Source organism: Buceros rhinoceros, unplaced genomic scaffold (assembly GCF_000710305.1).
Source record: "Buceros rhinoceros silvestris isolate BGI_N320 unplaced genomic scaffold, ASM71030v1 scaffold13921, whole genome shotgun sequence".
Classification (NCBI taxonomy): Eukaryota; Metazoa; Chordata; class Aves; order Bucerotiformes; family Bucerotidae; genus Buceros; species Buceros rhinoceros.
The window spans coordinates 27,426-44,565 of NW_010392597.1; the positions used below are offsets into that span (position 1 = coordinate 27,426).

At 43.7% G+C, this 17,140-nt stretch overlaps 1 protein-coding gene across 1 annotated transcript in view; it reads right to left on the reverse strand.

The window, feature by feature from the left end:
- NAB1 (NGFI-A binding protein 1 (EGR1 binding protein 1)) overlaps positions 1-12,659 on the reverse strand; it is a 17,759-nt gene extending 5,100 nt beyond the window's left edge. The window contains exons 1-4 of the mRNA XM_010144557.1: positions 11,778-12,659; positions 6,069-6,202; positions 5,003-5,054; positions 5-52 (exon numbers count right to left, since the gene is read on the reverse strand). Coding sequence (XP_010142859.1) covers positions 5-52; positions 5,003-5,054; positions 6,069-6,202; positions 11,778-12,659 — 1,116 coding nt within the window. The remainder of the gene's footprint in view (positions 1-4; positions 53-5,002; positions 5,055-6,068; positions 6,203-11,777) is intronic.
- Positions 12,660-17,140: the final 4,481 nt, after the last annotated feature.

Consider the following 17,140-nt stretch of genomic DNA (forward strand, 5'->3'; position numbering starts at 1 on the left):
TTTCTTGCTGATAGAGCGTCTGGACTGTGTCCTGGAAATCAGGGTAACCGTCCTATTGAGCATAAGAAACCAAACACCAAGAGGGACGTATTACTGGTTTTTCTTCACCCTCTCCGTATACTCAAAAAAAAAAACCCCAACCAAAACAAAGCAAACCATAGCCCAGAGTTTCTGTGAAAATTCCAGACTGCAATTCACATGTTTGCGCTATCCAGTTCATTTAAGTTTGTGCATAAACACACACATCCCCTCTACCACTGCTATCTCTCTAAAGTGGTACACCCAGACAATCACATCTCATCCCTCGCAGTTTCAGGTGAATCCAGACTGCTGTTGTCACTGACATTAAACTAGTTTACATTCACTCAGCCTTGCCAGGCAGATCTAGGCCTGTGGTTTCTGTCACTCATCACGTACAGCAGCTTTATAGAGACTCTTAAGAAACTGAGTTCATACGTAGTCAAGAACAAGGCACAGCTGCTGGTTATACTAACCTCAAGACGCTGAGCAAAGCCTCCTGAAATTCAATGTATTTCATGCAGAACCTACGCTAGTATCACAAAATGAAATATCACCATTTTAGAAGTAGAGTGGCAAAGGCTTTATATATGATGGGAAATCATGATTCAGTAATTCTTTCGGTCTCAAATGCGTACGACATGCAAATCTCTTTTGCAGCTTGCATATGTACCAATAAAGCAAATAAAGCTCCTGTGAAAGCCTGCCAGACTCCATTAAAATAAATTAATCATAGAAGCAAAGGTTCACGATGAGAAATTTATCCTGCTCGGCATTATAAAAGGAAAGCTCGTGTAAAATAGAGGAACGTGCAGAAATACTTACAAAAGCACAGCAGAGGTGACTTTGTTAAAATGTGAGAGGAAGCTCGAGATTTTAAGACAGACCCAGACTCAAAACCAGTGACACATGTCAGTGAGAATCAGTAGACTCAGGTATCAAAATTTGGTGTATTTTCCTGGACAAATGTGTTACAGCTCAAGAACAAGAAAAGGGATCTTTCAGAAAACCCACAGAAGGACAAGGACTACAAGGTCCATGTCACTAGCTGTGCAGAGCGGTGGTCAGACCCATGTCCGGTGGCCAGACCCTTGGTGCAACATAACTCCAATTCTTTATGCTCAGGAAAAAAGAAAATACCTCTCTGAAATACTGCATATTGCTTTTATCCACCCAACATTCTCCCTCGGGGAAAAAATAAACATGACAGGTATGCAAAATTTCATAACCAGGTAAACTGCCACAAAACCTCATCCTCTAGAAGCAAAGCACATTTCCACAAGCACCGACCATTTTCACAGACTTGAATTTGTCTGGGAGAGGAGAATGATCATGTGTAGGAAGTTGACAAGCTGAATACACAAAACCCTATCACTCAGGATCCTCTTTTTGCAACAACGCAGGTAACGTTGCTCTTCATGACGTCTCTGTGATCACCTGCCAATACAACACCAAAGGCTGTCTCCTAAGAGCAAAGCTGGCCGCCCGTTGCTGTAACTGTCATCCATCAATCGGGGAGGTAACTCTGGGATAATGACGATGCAGTTCTGGATCACCTTCCCGGAGCCCATTCCACTGCTGGCTGTTCTCCTCCCCACTGCCCCACTAGGAAGGGCTGGCGAGGAGCAGGCTGGGCCAGGCACGACCTGCTCTGCACCACGTTTGCCCAGTGGTTCCTTTTCCCTCTGCGGTCAGGAGGGCCTGCTGCATGCCGTGCAACATTTTTGTTTTGCCCTGCTGCTGCTCAAGTTGTTTTTCAAGCAGCTTTGTGCAGCAGATGTTCTCAGTCCCACATGTGCTTTTTCGCTCCCTCTAATGACATTTTTCCTATGCAAACAGTAGCTTCTACTGCTTTTGCTGTTTTTGCAAAAAACACAAATCCCACAGTTCGCCTGGTTTTCTTTTCAACCTTCACAGCAGCAGTAAAGGTGGGCCTTTCTCTCCCTCCACCCATGCCAGCACCCACGGAAGACACTTCCCCGCAGGCTCCACTCAGGTCTTCCTGCCTGTGCCCCCGACTCTCACTGAGCTTTGTGAAATTTGCTTTTGCAAGCTCTCCCCACCCCTCTTGTTCAGCTCAACACAGACACTGACACACAGAGAACAATTCCTTTATACCACACACAGCAAGAATATTTTCTTAAACTCCCTTTCTTGGCTGCTCACAACAATTCTGAAGGGGAACCTCGCTGACCCCAACGCCAAGCAGCAGCAGTGATGAGTAGCTTCTCCCTCCATGATTTCTGTGTGATATACCTGTGACTTGTTTTGCTTTCTAAGCTGGTGCCACAACAGCTCATTGCTTGAGCGGGGCTGGCACTGAGTCACGGAAGATGACAAAATAAGGGGTGCCCCCGCCTCCCAACACCAATGCAGGAGAGATCCTTGCTCTGCAGGAGGATGGGCCGTTTCCATTCCTACCTGCCTGTCCTGCTCTTTGTCCAGAGCAGATTTAGGAACTACAACGCCTCCTTTTATAATCTGCTTCCAAATCCCAGTTCACTCTGTTCCCTCTTCCACTCCCTCCACACCTTCAGTCTGTCATTTGCCTGGAATTTTTTCCCTTCTCTACGCTTCACTCCCACAGCTCGCCCACCCACTCTGCGAATAAGAGTGGGGAGAGCAGGGCGGGGGTGGAGGGAGAGCTCGCAGGGGAAGAGAAAGGCTTTTACAGGTAATTTGATGTAATTCGTGGCACATTGTTTCCTTGTAATGCTTGTGTGAGTTTCATATTCATGAAGAGGATAAATTTACAACAGCAGCCTGGCAGTGTTGCAGGGTGCACACAGAGCTCTGCTGGCTCTGCTCAAGAATGACCTTCAGAGTCTCCTGCTGGAGGTTTTTTTTAAAGTGTTTTATATTTCAGGAAATTAACTCATCTTTTTTTTAAGTAATTTTTTACACTATGCAAACAGGGTATGAAGTCTTTCCAAACTCAAGCACTAGGATTTTAGACCACATTTTGCAGAGAGATTAATGACTAATGGCTAAAGGAGTGGTAAATTAAAATACAGAGTTCAGCCTCGAAACAGAAAGACAAAATGACCTTTAAAAAATAAAAGAGAAAAAAGGAAAAAGACAGAGCTAGATACAACAACAACAACAAAATCACCCACGTTCAGATACTCTGCATGATAATGAGCTAATAGAGCCACAATAAAGCATTACAACTTTAGAAACAGGATAAGGAACTCTTAACAAAAAAACAACCCCAAAAATACTACTAACCCCCCCCTTTTTTTTCCCCCCAAAATGCAAGCCACAAGAACCCAAGATGATCCTCTAATTCCCTTCTCTCCAAAAAACCTAGTTTCAGCCTGTATTTTTCAGTGTTTTAATTTTACTTTTTCTTTCAATGAGGATCCCGTGGAAAAAAAAGCACCTCCCTTGCAGTGTGTCATTTTAGATACTTGCTCATCATCAATTATCACTGAATGAAGGAAAAACTTCCTAATGCTGAGTTCTAATAGTCAGTGGAATACTATTTCAAGCAGAGCAGTGGAAGCTCTTCACCTGCTCTATAAATTAGGACTAGACGGGACAAGAGGGGAGACTCAAGCGACCATCCCACAATGTGTTGGTCAAGGCAGATGATGGTGAAGGTGGGTGAAACGATTTAATGGAGCTTTTCCCCTGCTCTTTTTTGTGGATCGAAGAACAATCATAGGTCAAAGCAAATCCTAACACACGTGAATGACATTACTGACTTACCAAAGCTACCAGTAAATCCTCAAGTGTTTATTTTGTATTATATAAACTCAAACTACAACACAGACCAATGGAACTTAAATATTAACTCCTTCATACCTATTCGCAACTGCCTTTTCAAAACTAACTCCTCTCACCGGGGTTTGCCTCACAGGAAAATCCTTTATACAGGTAAGAAAGCATCGCACTACTGAAAAAAATTAAAGCGTTACATTCGGTGCATCATTTATCACAGAATGAGTAACACATGAGAAACGCACTGCAGAATATGCTGTGACTTTCCTCTGTCGTTCAAGAATATATCGTGTATCTGTGTTACGTACAAATCTAGCTCTGGCCTCGCTTACATTCCAGCGCACATTTAACTAACACCTTTTGGAGGAGAGAGTACAGTAAACCCCCCCCCAACACTAAGGATTAATTAGATACTCACATCACTGTGAAACAGTAATTTCTTCAAAAAATAAATTAAAGAGAGATCTGCTATTCTATGAGGTATATAAGTATACATACTTACAATTTTATTATTATTATTCTATTTTTATTAAAAGGCCTTTTTAAAAGGCCTCAAATTTACTTTCCAGTAGTGGTAACTGAAGAGAAAGGTAAACTACATATATACAGCTCCTGCACTCCCAGCACCTCCCTAAGCAACCACCTGCACAGCACTATATATTAGCCACATGTACATGTGCTTTTTACTCAAAACCAATCACAAAGCCCTGTAAGTTAATACCTACAGGCACAACCATTGGTGCTGACATACATAGCTTTTAGTTAGCTTTTGACTTTTCGGTAGGATCACTTATATAATTTACAGCATAGTCAGAGATGGATAGCATTCTGCCATCAATCCTCATCCAGAACTTTGGGTGCAGACAGGATCAAAAGCTGACTGAAGTGAATTACTCAAACCCCACCTCACACTGACTTAAAAGCAGGAGACTTATGGGAAGACACTTCCTACAGCGCTCGAGCTTATTCCACCACAGGAAGTCAGTCAGTCCCATTCCTCCCCCTCCTACTCACTCAAAGTGCAAAACACTGAGAGTAACTTTACCATTAAGTAAATCCTACTCTTTACCCCTGCTCCTACAGGTTTCTCCATCAAGCATCTACATTTGCAGAGACAGTGGTGATGTTCTCCCCCTCTCTCTCACACCCATCAGCTGTCTGTCAAATGTTTTTCTGACAAATTTCCTGAAGACAGATCCCTTCAAAACAAAAGTGAATTTTAGCATGCACAGGTCAGAGCACAGGAGTCACAATACTCTACCTCAATCTTGATTCTCTTAGGTGACAGCTCATCCCTTTCTCCACATTTAGATCTAGAAGAGAAGACATACACTGTTAGTAAACAGCACATTAACCCTGACCATCAGAAATAATAATAATGAAAAACAGAGTCAAAGAAACAGAAGAAAAAAAAAAAATCCAGCAGCAAGTGAGATGCACAGAAAAAGCCTCCAATTCACTTGCACATGGCAGTAAATGTCACTCAAGTATAGAGGAATACAAGCACCTTGTGTTATTGTCAAGAGACTCACGCACTCTTCTTCTGAACTGAAAGAAAAGCTACCTGAGCACAGAGGTTACAGAAATGCCTTTGGCATCACTTACTCAGAATGGACCTGTATTGACATTGATCACTATGGAAGAAAGGGGACCAAGGAAAGCAACGAAAAGCTCCTACAAGTGTAGGAAAATGTGTTTTGAAAGGATATTGCATTACACGGGGAAGCTAACATTAAAAAATAATATATAGAAAGTATCAAGACTTTCAATCATGTTTATTAATTCTAATGTTTTAATGGTATTTAAAAGTCATTAAGCCTGTGTTACTGTTTCATAACAGCAGTTCATTTAACAGAACAGTAACAACCGAAATCAGGACTCAGCTTCAGTTCCTTTAAAGCTATTTTGTAAGCCACTCCCTATGACCTTATCTTTCCCATCCTCTGGAAACTAACATGCCAAATCTGTATATGGGGGGGAGAAAATTGATGTATGGAGCGGCTTTGTATACAGGCAGAGTAGCCATTAATCTTGAAATGCACAAATGTCTCAGACACAGGGAACACCGGCCTCCTGGATGCCTCTCCACATGCACTATCACCACAAAATCTGGAAAACTATAGAGCAAACAGGAAGGTAATTCAAGGCAGCTAAATCTTAGCAGTCTGAAAGCTTCACAACTTCCACAGCATTTTCCTACCCTCCTCCGAGGAGCATTTTGTCAGCTAAAGAGCAAAAAGGAAGCATCTGTAGCGCTTCAAAAGAAACACGATCAGACTGATTAGTTCCCTGAAAGCACAGGCCCTTTGAGTTAATTAAAACCTTACTTGGTGGTCCTGTAAGTATACTTGTACGTAACTTCTCGAGAGATTTGCCGAGCTAGCGCGAAGAGTTCATCTCTCCTGGTCAACAATGCGTTATCTTTTACACACAGCTGAGCGGCTGCTTCATTAACTGTTAGCTGGAAATTAAACACAAAAACGGGGATTCAGGATTTTGCAGACTTCCACCCGCTGGCTCTTCTGAGAAAATAAAAAATTTCAGTTGTGAGTAAAATTACCTATAATTTTATACTAAACCCTGGAGGGTTTCTTCAGGTTATTTTTACCCTGCCTAGGCCAGGTAAGCCACTGGGAAGAAAGAAGATATAAATGTAGTTGGTGCATTTAATGTCCCTTAAAGTAAAATGTTATTGTAAGATTCTCTCAATGTGCGCTGCTTGTGCCTCATCCCAGCATTAATTAAATCTCAGTATAAAACAGCAACTCTAAACGTTCACAGTGTTTGGCTCCCAAAGCCTGGTTTACAGGGAATACTATTTTTATCAACGCAATATGCCCAGGACTTGGGGGAGAAAAAAAAAAAGCCACAACACCCTGACAGTGTGGGTACAGATGGCTTTCCCTGGTGAATACAGCACAAATTCTGTAGAAGGTGATGGTTTAAGAAATGGTTGAACTTTTTTTAGCTTTGTTTCTCACCCTCATGTTTGTGAAGACTATCTTCAGACATGAATCAAATGTAACTCGTTTCAAGGATGTTTTCCCGAGCCTGCCGGGACACATTTCTAGTGTGCTGCTGGCAATAGTTTCAAGAAGAGGGGTGGAAAAAAAAGCCTTAAGTTAAGCCTCAAACAGGTTTTGCAGTGGTCTTTAGAAGCCTATAGGAAGTGATGATACTGTCATGAATTACACCAGCTTAACGATACTGCTGTCTGAAAAGCCTGTGACAAACACCACAATTACTAATGCAACGAGAGACACGGAAAACAAGATGCTGGAGAGGAGATTCCCTGCTCTTTTGACAATAAGCAGGGGCTGAAGAGACATTTTCACTTCTTCCTCAGCTGAAGAACAGCAGCACTTGTAATGAGGCGTACCAGCAAGAGGCCAACAGAATACCACAGGTGTTCCTTCCAAGGTACCCACGACTCTTCTGCTATTTATTTCTAGAAATCAAGCTGCTTTGAATGGGCCTGGCTTCTTGCAAATGAGCACGGCTGCTCTGGTGCTACTGTCAACAGCGTGTTCTACGTCTCAGCCCAGTGAGTATTACAGAGCAGCTCGGTTTTCCTCAGCAGAGGCAGCGTGTTATGACGGATTGAGATGTGCCATCCCCAACCCTTGATCTGGCAGGGCAAAAAACAGCAGCAGCTCAGCACACAGGGTTATGGGGCTGAGGATGGGCAGGGCTGCACACGCGTGACCTCAGACAGCAAAAGCACCACTTGTACAAGCAGCAGACAGAAGGTGAAGCAGACCAGGAGGTCTGCAGTTTAATGGTGTCTGTTGGGAAGAGACAAAGAAATCTGCTCCTTTACCCTGCTGCAGAACTTCACCGGTGAATTAAACGACAGAGAGACCAGCGATTCACCCGGAACACCACATGCTCCATCCCTGAAGGATGGGAACTGTCATAAGACATGAAAAACACACAACCATGCTGTCCTTCACTGCTGTGCTTGACGTCATCCCCATTAGGAAAAAAAATGTATTTTGCCTAATGCAGCACATTCTCCAGGGAGGCTGAAAAAATAAAACCACATATCAGAAGAGCTGAGATTCTCTCAGCGGGCTGGGCCCATGCGGTATTTCCAGTAAAAGCTCACACAGAACTGCTGTTCCTAATATTTCATATGCATTTTTTCCTCTGTTTAGCGTAAAGGCCTCTGATCCGAGTAGGGCATTTCCTGCCATACCTGAATGCTAGTCAGAGTGCAAATATGTCTTCTAACAGGGGAACTAGCCATGTTTCCCGATCCTTTAGTCTCTCTACAGACAAAGAAAAAAAAAAAAAAAAACCAAAACCTCAGAGATAAGACATACACGGGTGGGAAATTGAGGTCTAATCTGTGAAATGTCTCTAGGTTACTGTGTTCCTACAATACAAGATACTAAAATAACAAACTATTACCCCTTAGACAAGAACAGTTGTTCTACAATATCTCTACTCTCAGAAAAGAAACACAGGAGAAAAAAAAGGTAGGAAAATAGAAGATTAATATTACACCGATGAAAAGAATTACCATCCAAAGTAGGCATTAATTTCTGTAACATTCTGAGCACCAGCCACATAATTCGTCCTCGGCAAAGTAATAGCTATCAAATTTGAGATGTTTGTTATCCCTCAATAAAGTGTTGAAAGGTTGCAAAGAGCTGAAATGACTGAAAATGCTTTGGGTAGTTGTAGGCAAACACCGTTTACCCCAATATATGAGAAAAGCCCAATGTCTGTCTCTTTGTTTGTTTTCCCTGGTTTCTCCTTTCAGGTCACACTCAGACTTACTGAACTGAAGCGCATCATGGCTTCCTGCCTTTTCAGGAGGCATAATACTGCAGGTAAAAAGTGCTGCATGCCTAAAAATAAAGATTTTGTTTGCTGGAAGCCTTAATGATATGGAGCAACACATAACGATATGAAGAGGGGTGGGTATATTCCCACCTGATGGGGTTCACAGAGTCCCCCAGTAAAAGTCACATAATTAAATACCAAGCCCTACTGTTTTGGTGAGTCAGCAAAAGGAAGAGACCAAGCTAGACAAGATTTATTGCTCACATTTCTTATTCCTGTTTCTCACTCTATCAAACAGGAGTTTTTTTTAGTTTTACAGGGACCTAGACGAACACTAAAATATTAATATGCAAATTACCAATCTGACTCAAACATGCACAGGTCACCAAGTTCAAGGGCAATGCCTTGTACTCATCCCTCCTCCAGTCCAGCTTTAAACACAAAGCACTTTCCATGATTGAGAAGCTGTGTAATACCAAGAGAATGGGATGGATTAAGGACAGTATGTTTATTAGTTCTGGAACATCTTTGAAAGGTTCTGCATCAGATTTTATGCTAGATCAGTGCCTTATGCAGATAATCCTACCAACAGCATACATGTCCACCCAGCTCAGTGTCTACTGCTCTCACCAGCCTCTAATGGCTGCTCAAGTCCTCTGAGACACTCCAGTGTTCTTACTGAACAGAGAAGGTTGTCACTAGCTCACCACTAATAATTCCATCAAGGTTGATTTTAATTTATATGCAATTCTACTCTGCTTAAGGAGCCAGAGATACCCTGATCTTTGCATTAAGAAGCTAAATACTACTTAAGCTTTTTAAATTCACGGTGAAGTTTATTCAGCTGTTCATTGCCAGCTGCAAGGAGAAACCTTGAACTGCGAGACAGAATGACAGGCCTTGGAATGTATTAACACGTGCAGAAACACAGTCTCTGGACAAGCAGAAACTTACCTCCCTGGTTGTTTAAGGTCCTTCCTTCTGAGCAGCAAATTGTTTAAGCCATCAAAAAGAAAAAGCCATTGAAGTTGAGTTTACAAAAGGCGAACTCTGGTTTAGTAGATTTTAAACAAAAAAAAAATGGTCTCATTGTTACTATTTGTGTATTTTTCTGCTTTAAATGGAAATGGAGAGAAAACTATTCAGGACAGAACTTTGTAAAATCCAGTCTCTTTAAGCAAACAGTAAACCAATTATTAGCAAATTCTTCTTGCTAGCTTCCCCTCAAGTTCAACGAGGCCCCACTTGCATGAGGCGTAAGTCAACCACATACTCCTTTGATCTTGTGCCCTTAATCATAATACCGATAGAAATATTTCCTATAGCCAAACTACTCTCTCATTCCACTTTAAATACGGTTTTACAAAGATGAAACAAAGATCCATAGCGTGGTACTAAAAAAAAAATTAACAAGGCAGAGCAGTCATCTTCCCTTCCAGTTTTTTTGCTATGCTGCTCCTCCAGACTACCACCCCACTATTCGCTCCTCTGGCCTTGTAGATAGAACCACTCCTACCACAAGCCTGACCCAAAGGCTTCGCTGGCACCCACATCCCATTGCACTGCTGGATGCCAGAAAATTATCCTACGAGAAGTCTGCCCAGATTTCAGAGTATTTTCTGCAGCTGCTATCCCAGAGCAAGACTGCACAAGTGCACGGCTGTACACGTTGTACACCCTGACTGCCTCCATCCTCTGGTGAGGAGAACCCACCCTTTCTCCGAATCCTGACTCTGCAGCAACACTCACAGGGCATCTACACAATTAATTCTTTCAAATCCTGCCTCCACCTCATATGCAACTCATGCTGTTACAGGAGAGACTTCCACAAGGTCAGGGGAGTAAGGCGGATCTGTTCTCACACACTGGATGAATTCATAGCTTGAAAGCGTTCAACATAAAGCCACAAAGCACCCAAGTGAAAGTTGCACAACTAAAATGGTGTGGTAGAAATGCAGCTGACTACTGACAAGTTCCCTTGGAAGCGTCTCTCCAGTCTGTAGTAAAAGCCCTTGTGAAGTCCCTGTTGGTGATGTGCGGTGGCCTTATAAATGTAAATACATAAGCATAAATGTAAAGAAACATGCCTTGTTTCCTTCTGCCCTTCTACTCCCAAGCCTGAAGAGAACCTAGTCTTATGCTATGGACTGCACACCTACAAAACTTCTTGAAGCAAAAAAAGGCTAAAGCCAGTACAGTTTTTTTGGCACTCCTGTAACATAAACATTGCCTTTCCTTTTGGGAGCTAAGCCTTACATGCCAAATTTTAAATCCAACTGAAATTTTGCAATCGCTGTTAACTGTGAAAATGCTGATGCAGCATTCATTATCAACAGCATTTTGGCACTGCTTGGACTTAATGTTTGTTCTCCTCTCGTACTGTACTTTGGCACTAGGGAACTATTCCCCACACAGACACACCTATTGCATTACAAGACAGGCAGGGTGAGCCTCAAGAGTGCCAGAGGAGAAGTCAAGGAGGCTCGCGTGGACTTTGAAGGACAAGAGGGAACACATGCCATACAGGTGTTGAAGGACAAATCTTCAAATTATAGCCCCCCATTAATACTGGAGACGGTCCTTTCGCCTCCCTCTCACACAGTCTGACTGGCTTAAGACTGCTGTGTCCAAAAAACCCCACATGTCGTATAATTAAGCTTCAACCCAATTAAAAAATCCCACTCCACCGGGTTTAGGGACCTTATCAGCAGAATCCTGTCTACCTCGAGGGCATAAGCTACAGAGCAGGGTCTTGAGGTGAGGGAAGACAACAGAGGGTGGTAACCAAGCCAGGTGATCCTGTTACCAGACACAAGTGATTTTAGTTACTAAGATTCCAAATAACTAGCCTACTCACAAAGTTGCAAGGGAACATCAAGACAGGACCGCTTTAAAAATGCGCTCGACACTTAGAATCCCAGGGGCCACACTCAGTGCGCTGCTGGTTTACCATTTCAGTGCCAAACTGGTTAAGTCCTCTGACAGGCTGCACCAGTGACCAAGCAGCCTCACACCACCAAGCTGAAGTCACCAGCGCACGCATGCGCACACACCCTCCTGGGAAAGGGTACTTCTGCTGCACTAGAGACTTCCATTCCAGGGCAGAGCTGCCTGCAGCTCCTGTAAGACACACAACTCTCGCCACCCTGCAAGAAGGGCCCATACAAAAAGCATACCCTGTAAACAGCATCTCTTAAAAGGTGTAGAACAGGGGAGGAAGCCCATGGTCACTCAAGGTTTTTTACCTCATGGAGGGTGAGATGCTTGCCGTCCTTTCTTTTCGAGTCAAATCTGCCATATATTGCACTGTACTTCCTGATCTCCTCCTCTTTGTGAGGATCCTCATCGCTCATCTCAAAGATGTGACCAATCATCTTTGCCAGTTTCTTATTTGTTTTCAGTAACTCCTTGACTTCATTCAAGTCACTTTTGGGCAGGGAGGGAACCATACGTTCTACACATTCAGCAACTGACAGAGCAGCAGCGGCATCCAGGGTCTCACTGTTTTCCTTTGGTGAAGCTGGAGAGCCAAGGTCAGCTGGGGAAAGGCTATGTTCACTCTCTGTGGTGTGGTGTCCTTGCCAGAGTCTCGATTCACTGCCGCTCTGCAGCGATAAGCTCCCCACCACGTCGGACTTGCTTGCGCCCACACTCTGCACGCACGTCGTGGCAGCACATTTTGGAATCTTCAGGTGAGGCTCTCTGGCACTGCTGTTCCTTTCGTAACTGCTGCAGGATATCCCCAGCCACGCAGGAGACCCTTCCGGCAGCTTATATATTGGAATGCTGCTGACTGGTAAGGAGGTGAGAGGCTGGTTAAAAAGACCAGGGTTTGTGACCCAGTCTCTCAAAGCCTTCTGCAGCCTTCGGACATGAAGCGGCTTGCTAGCCATGCCTACAAGAGCCATTATCTCCAAAAACTCCTCTTCACCTGCTTCACAGAGCTGCTGGACGTCATCGCCACCCTGCTGAATGAAGGCATCGAAGTAGAACAAGAGATTTGCTTTTTGCAGTATTCGATACAGCTGCAATTCCCCAAGGGTTCTAGGTAGAGCTGACGCCATCACGGACGACAGAACCTGCAAACAGTAAAAACAGAGACAAGGTGAGCACCAGAACACTGACATCCAGATCCGGTCCCCCACCGCTCATCCTTTCATGAGGCTGTCAACTCAGAGGACAGGATTTCTCTATTTCTAAGAACACGTATGAAAATGAAAACACGGGCAAGAGCTTTGGGTTTTTGACTAGTTAAGGGAAACATTTGTGAAAAAACAAATCCGCAGATAGTTGTAAAAAGATGATTCAAACATGAAGCCAGCTTGTTTTCAGCATTCCCACTTCATGTTTGTTCCCAAGAATGTCACTCAACATTGCTCACTGCTTCTACTTGACTCTCTTTTGTATCTTCGGATCAAAATTATCATGAAACACTCTGAAGAATTACTGAATACTTGATCCCCTGAAGAAAAAAAAAGCTCATCAGTTTCGATTCTTCTTAATTCCCAAATCCTTTCCCCCCATAGCAGTGTGGAGGACTGTAAAAGGAAAGCAAAGAAGAAAAGTGCTTCACAGAACCCCACAGGATTAATGAAGCTGGATCAGCAAAAGAGTGTTTCGGAAACAAGTATTTATATGGTTTTCCCCATTTCACATAAAAAGGATCTAATGTTTCTGCTGATCTTAACTACGGCAGCAACACCTATAGACAAAGCAAAAGCACCGATGGGTTTCAACACATACAGTTTAAAATCATGATTATGAATTCACCTGCCTGTTCTGTTTGCTAACAGGCCTGCGGGTCATTGATGCTTACGACACGAAACGGTGTTCAGCAGCCAGCAACTGCCCTCGAAGGGCTCCCAGCAGACAAACCACAGCACTATTCTACTCTTACGGCTGCAGAAAAAAATATCTGCACAAGTTCCAACTTCATAAAACCCGTTATCCAGAGTTACCTCACAAATACTAAACTCTCTGGAGAATTCCAAGATCTCTCATGCACACCTCTTCGCTCTACGATGGCTTTCACAACTACAAGTGGATAATATCTAGTATTAGTATATTAAGCTAAACCAGCGATCAATAAGGTGTAAAGTGTGTGATTTATAGTTGGTGGGAAAAGTAACAGAACTAAACCATGGAGCTGGTCTGCTAACGTTACTCCGGCTCTACTATCACACTGCACTTTAAAAAACACACGGTAGTCACCTAAAAATCTGCACTTACAAAACAATTTGTACACGCTGGGGAGAAACTATTTAAAACAAACTGCAAACTCCTTCCCCCAAAAAAACTCCAATGCAAGAGTATCTGTACGCTTAGGGGCACCGGGAGACCAGAAACCAAAAGTAAATCCAAAGGCAGAAATTATTTTTACCATATACAGTTTTGCATATTGTTTGGAGTTTGGGGAGGTTTTGCTGGTTGGTTGGTTTCTTACAATGTGCATTTTTTCTTCAGCAACTCAAAATATACACAGAGATGTAACAAACGGAACTCAATTTCTATTCAGAAGGCATCTGAAAGATCAGGCTTTTGCCTCAAAACTTCAGCTAAACTCCAGAGAAAAGGAAAATCGTGAGGCCAAAAGGAACTTTACAAAATAAGTGGCAGGAGCAGGATACCGACAAACGAATCGCTTCAGGAAGAGAGGTGGAGCCCTAGGGGGAAAAAAATTACAAATACCCAAAACCAGCAGCCGCATGCTGGTACAACAGTAGCCATTCAGATCCGAGCAGCCACCTCGAGGAGCTGCTGGTAATAAACCGTACGCTCTGGAACTCAGGGTGAAACTGGAAACATTTAATAGCTACATATTCTAGAAACACAGCTTAGCTTTCAAAAATAATAGTTAATCACAGAAAAACAATCAAGTATGCTCACAGACGTGAGAGGTAACAAGGAGGAAAATCACTTAAGGTGATCCTTTAAACCGTACACAATTCAGTATTTTAAAAGATTTCATTGCTTCACCGAGTTTCTTACAAAAATCCTACCACCGCATACAAACTAGGATAAGACAAACGAACAGCTCATGGTTCAGTGGCATTTCAGTGAACTGTTCCCACCTTCCCATTCCAGATGATGTTGACTTTCTACCATCAATGCCACAAATTAATTTTTCTAACCGTTGAAAGAATACCCATTTGCTCTGAAAGTCGTTCATCTTAGCACAAAATTTGCATAAATCTACATAAATGGCCTTCGCACAGAGAGCTAAATTGAATCCTGGGAGGGCAGCAGCAGTGAAATGACACACACCCGAGAGCTCCAGGCAAGGCACGGAGCTCATTTTCCCAGCCCATAGGCTGGAAGAGCAGCACCAGTCCACGAGCAGCCTTTACCTCAAGGCTTCTAATCAACAAATCTCCTCATAACAGATAAAACTGGATTTATACGTACTATGGAGGCGTCAGGAGTGAGTCCACAGTTCAAGACTGCATTGAGACTTGCATTTAAAGCAAGACTGACATCCTTTTGTTTTGTACTTTAAAGACCAGCTCTGCGTTCCAAACTCAGCATGGTAACCCTCAAGAGGGCCACGCAAATTTTCCAGTTAAGATTGCTACCGATTTCTGCAGAGAAGGCGTTTTCAAACACTCCTCCTTTTGACCTCTCTTCTCCTCTCACAAAATGGAGTTCTTTCTGCATTCGCCTCAACAGCATCCCGAGTATTGCTAAACTTTCACTAGAGGAAGGCTCCCTCCACTTTCCAAGGCAGCCTCACCACACCACCAGCTACACTGCTTTTCCAGACATTACCGGTCCGCTCCACTGGTTCAGCTCAGCTCACAGCCTACAGGGCAAGGACAGCAGGTGAGCTAGTCAGCCTGAAGCACTAAGATGAGGCTTAGGAAGCAGACAAGCAACAAACGAGGTTTGCTGAGAATGCAGGGCAGCACTGCCCGAATCGGAAAAGACCGTTAGCCCCAAGAATACACGGCACTGCTCACCTACCCAGCTATGGCAAAGCCTCAGCGCACACCCACTCAAGTCTCAGCGCCTCACATCTTTTGGACGACCTTTAAGCTGCAGCTAAGAGACCTAAAGTACTGCTTTCCACCACCGTTCTCGTTTCTGAGTGCACGCTTTTGGGGCAAAGGGTGAGCACAAGAAGAGGTTACGCAATGATAAGACATGGGATGACCTCACAGCTGGGAGGCTCGTGTATGCTCCTCGCTGGGGAGAGCACCTCAGGTAAGACCTTGGAGCACTGCGGGTGTTCTCCCTCTTCCACAGCCTGCTTGGTATGTCTTAGGCTTTCTCATCTGCTCCCAAACAAACCTGGTCCAGGAATAACAGCCTGGTAATGACCTCTGGCAAAACCTAAGAATCTAACGAGAATGCTCTGCTGCCGTAGGAGCCAGCAAGTAGATCTTCTAAGGTATGGCCAACAGCAAACCCTTTCACAACAAAAGGCAAAACCGCAAAACTGGCATGGGAGGGACTGCAGGCATAAAGGAACCCAGTGCTAGCAGCTGAGCTGCTGCTTCTCCCCCTTCTTTGCTCATTGTCCGTACCAGTAAGGAGTGTGGAAAGACGCAGGGGAGCTCAGCTGACTTTTACATTTTTCACATATAGAACAAAGAACGATGCCAGGAAATTCCCAGTGCCAGAGCTGTGTAAAACACATGCAAGATTGTGAACTGTTACAGCCCCAGAAGAACCAAGTTGGATTTTCACTCAGCCTTTGTAACCCACAACCACGCGTTCCGATTTTCCACATTACCTCATTCCCGTCCACAGCCCATCACCCCACACGCCATGCCCTCCTCCCTGAACACTGGATGTCACCTTACCTCTGACCACAAACACAAATCCTAGGAAAAAGGAAAAGAAAAACCACCGCAGAGCACTACTAAATATTTGTAAACAACCAGCGCAGAAATCACAACCTATTTCTGCAACTGGCTCCCTCTGTCAAGACAACCGGCGGTGGCAGCAGCCCAGCTCAGCATCTTTAACCACGGGAAAACACCCATTTGTTCCCGTCCTGCCTGGTCGGAGTTCAAAGCTGCACGCTTCCCGGAGGTGGCAGGAAGACACACGGCTGCAGTGAGCAGGTGGTGGATGTGGGTGAAGTACTGGGAGAAGGAAAACTCAGGAGTTGTGGGATGTAGGCACAGGGCAAGCACTTCACTAGCAGTTTTCCTGCTTCTTAAGGTTGCACTAGAAGTAAAAGCAACTGAGCAACCCTAACCGATTTTTAGAGCCTTTCATTTCAGGTGAATTATATTTGAGCTGTCGCCAATTAAATTAGGAATACGCACAAGGAGAAAGTGTGAAACATCACATTCCCGTATTTTAGGCAAAAGTCATTATTTCATAATATATCTTGATCACTTTGGGCGTTTTGAAAAGTCTCTGAAGACAAACCGGATTTGGATTTGAGAGCTGGCTGCTTTGCATATTCATTACATTTTTGCAGCGTTTCCAAAGGACTTTTAGCAGAAGAAAATTACATGTAGCTGCAGAAGCAAGGCTTAGCAAATTAAACAGTCTTGTCTAGCTCTGAGATGTGCCAAAATACAACCTATTAAGTGAGTTTCACATCCAAATACAGATGCCTATCTCGCCGCAACTAATAAGAAACTTGAAACGTGCA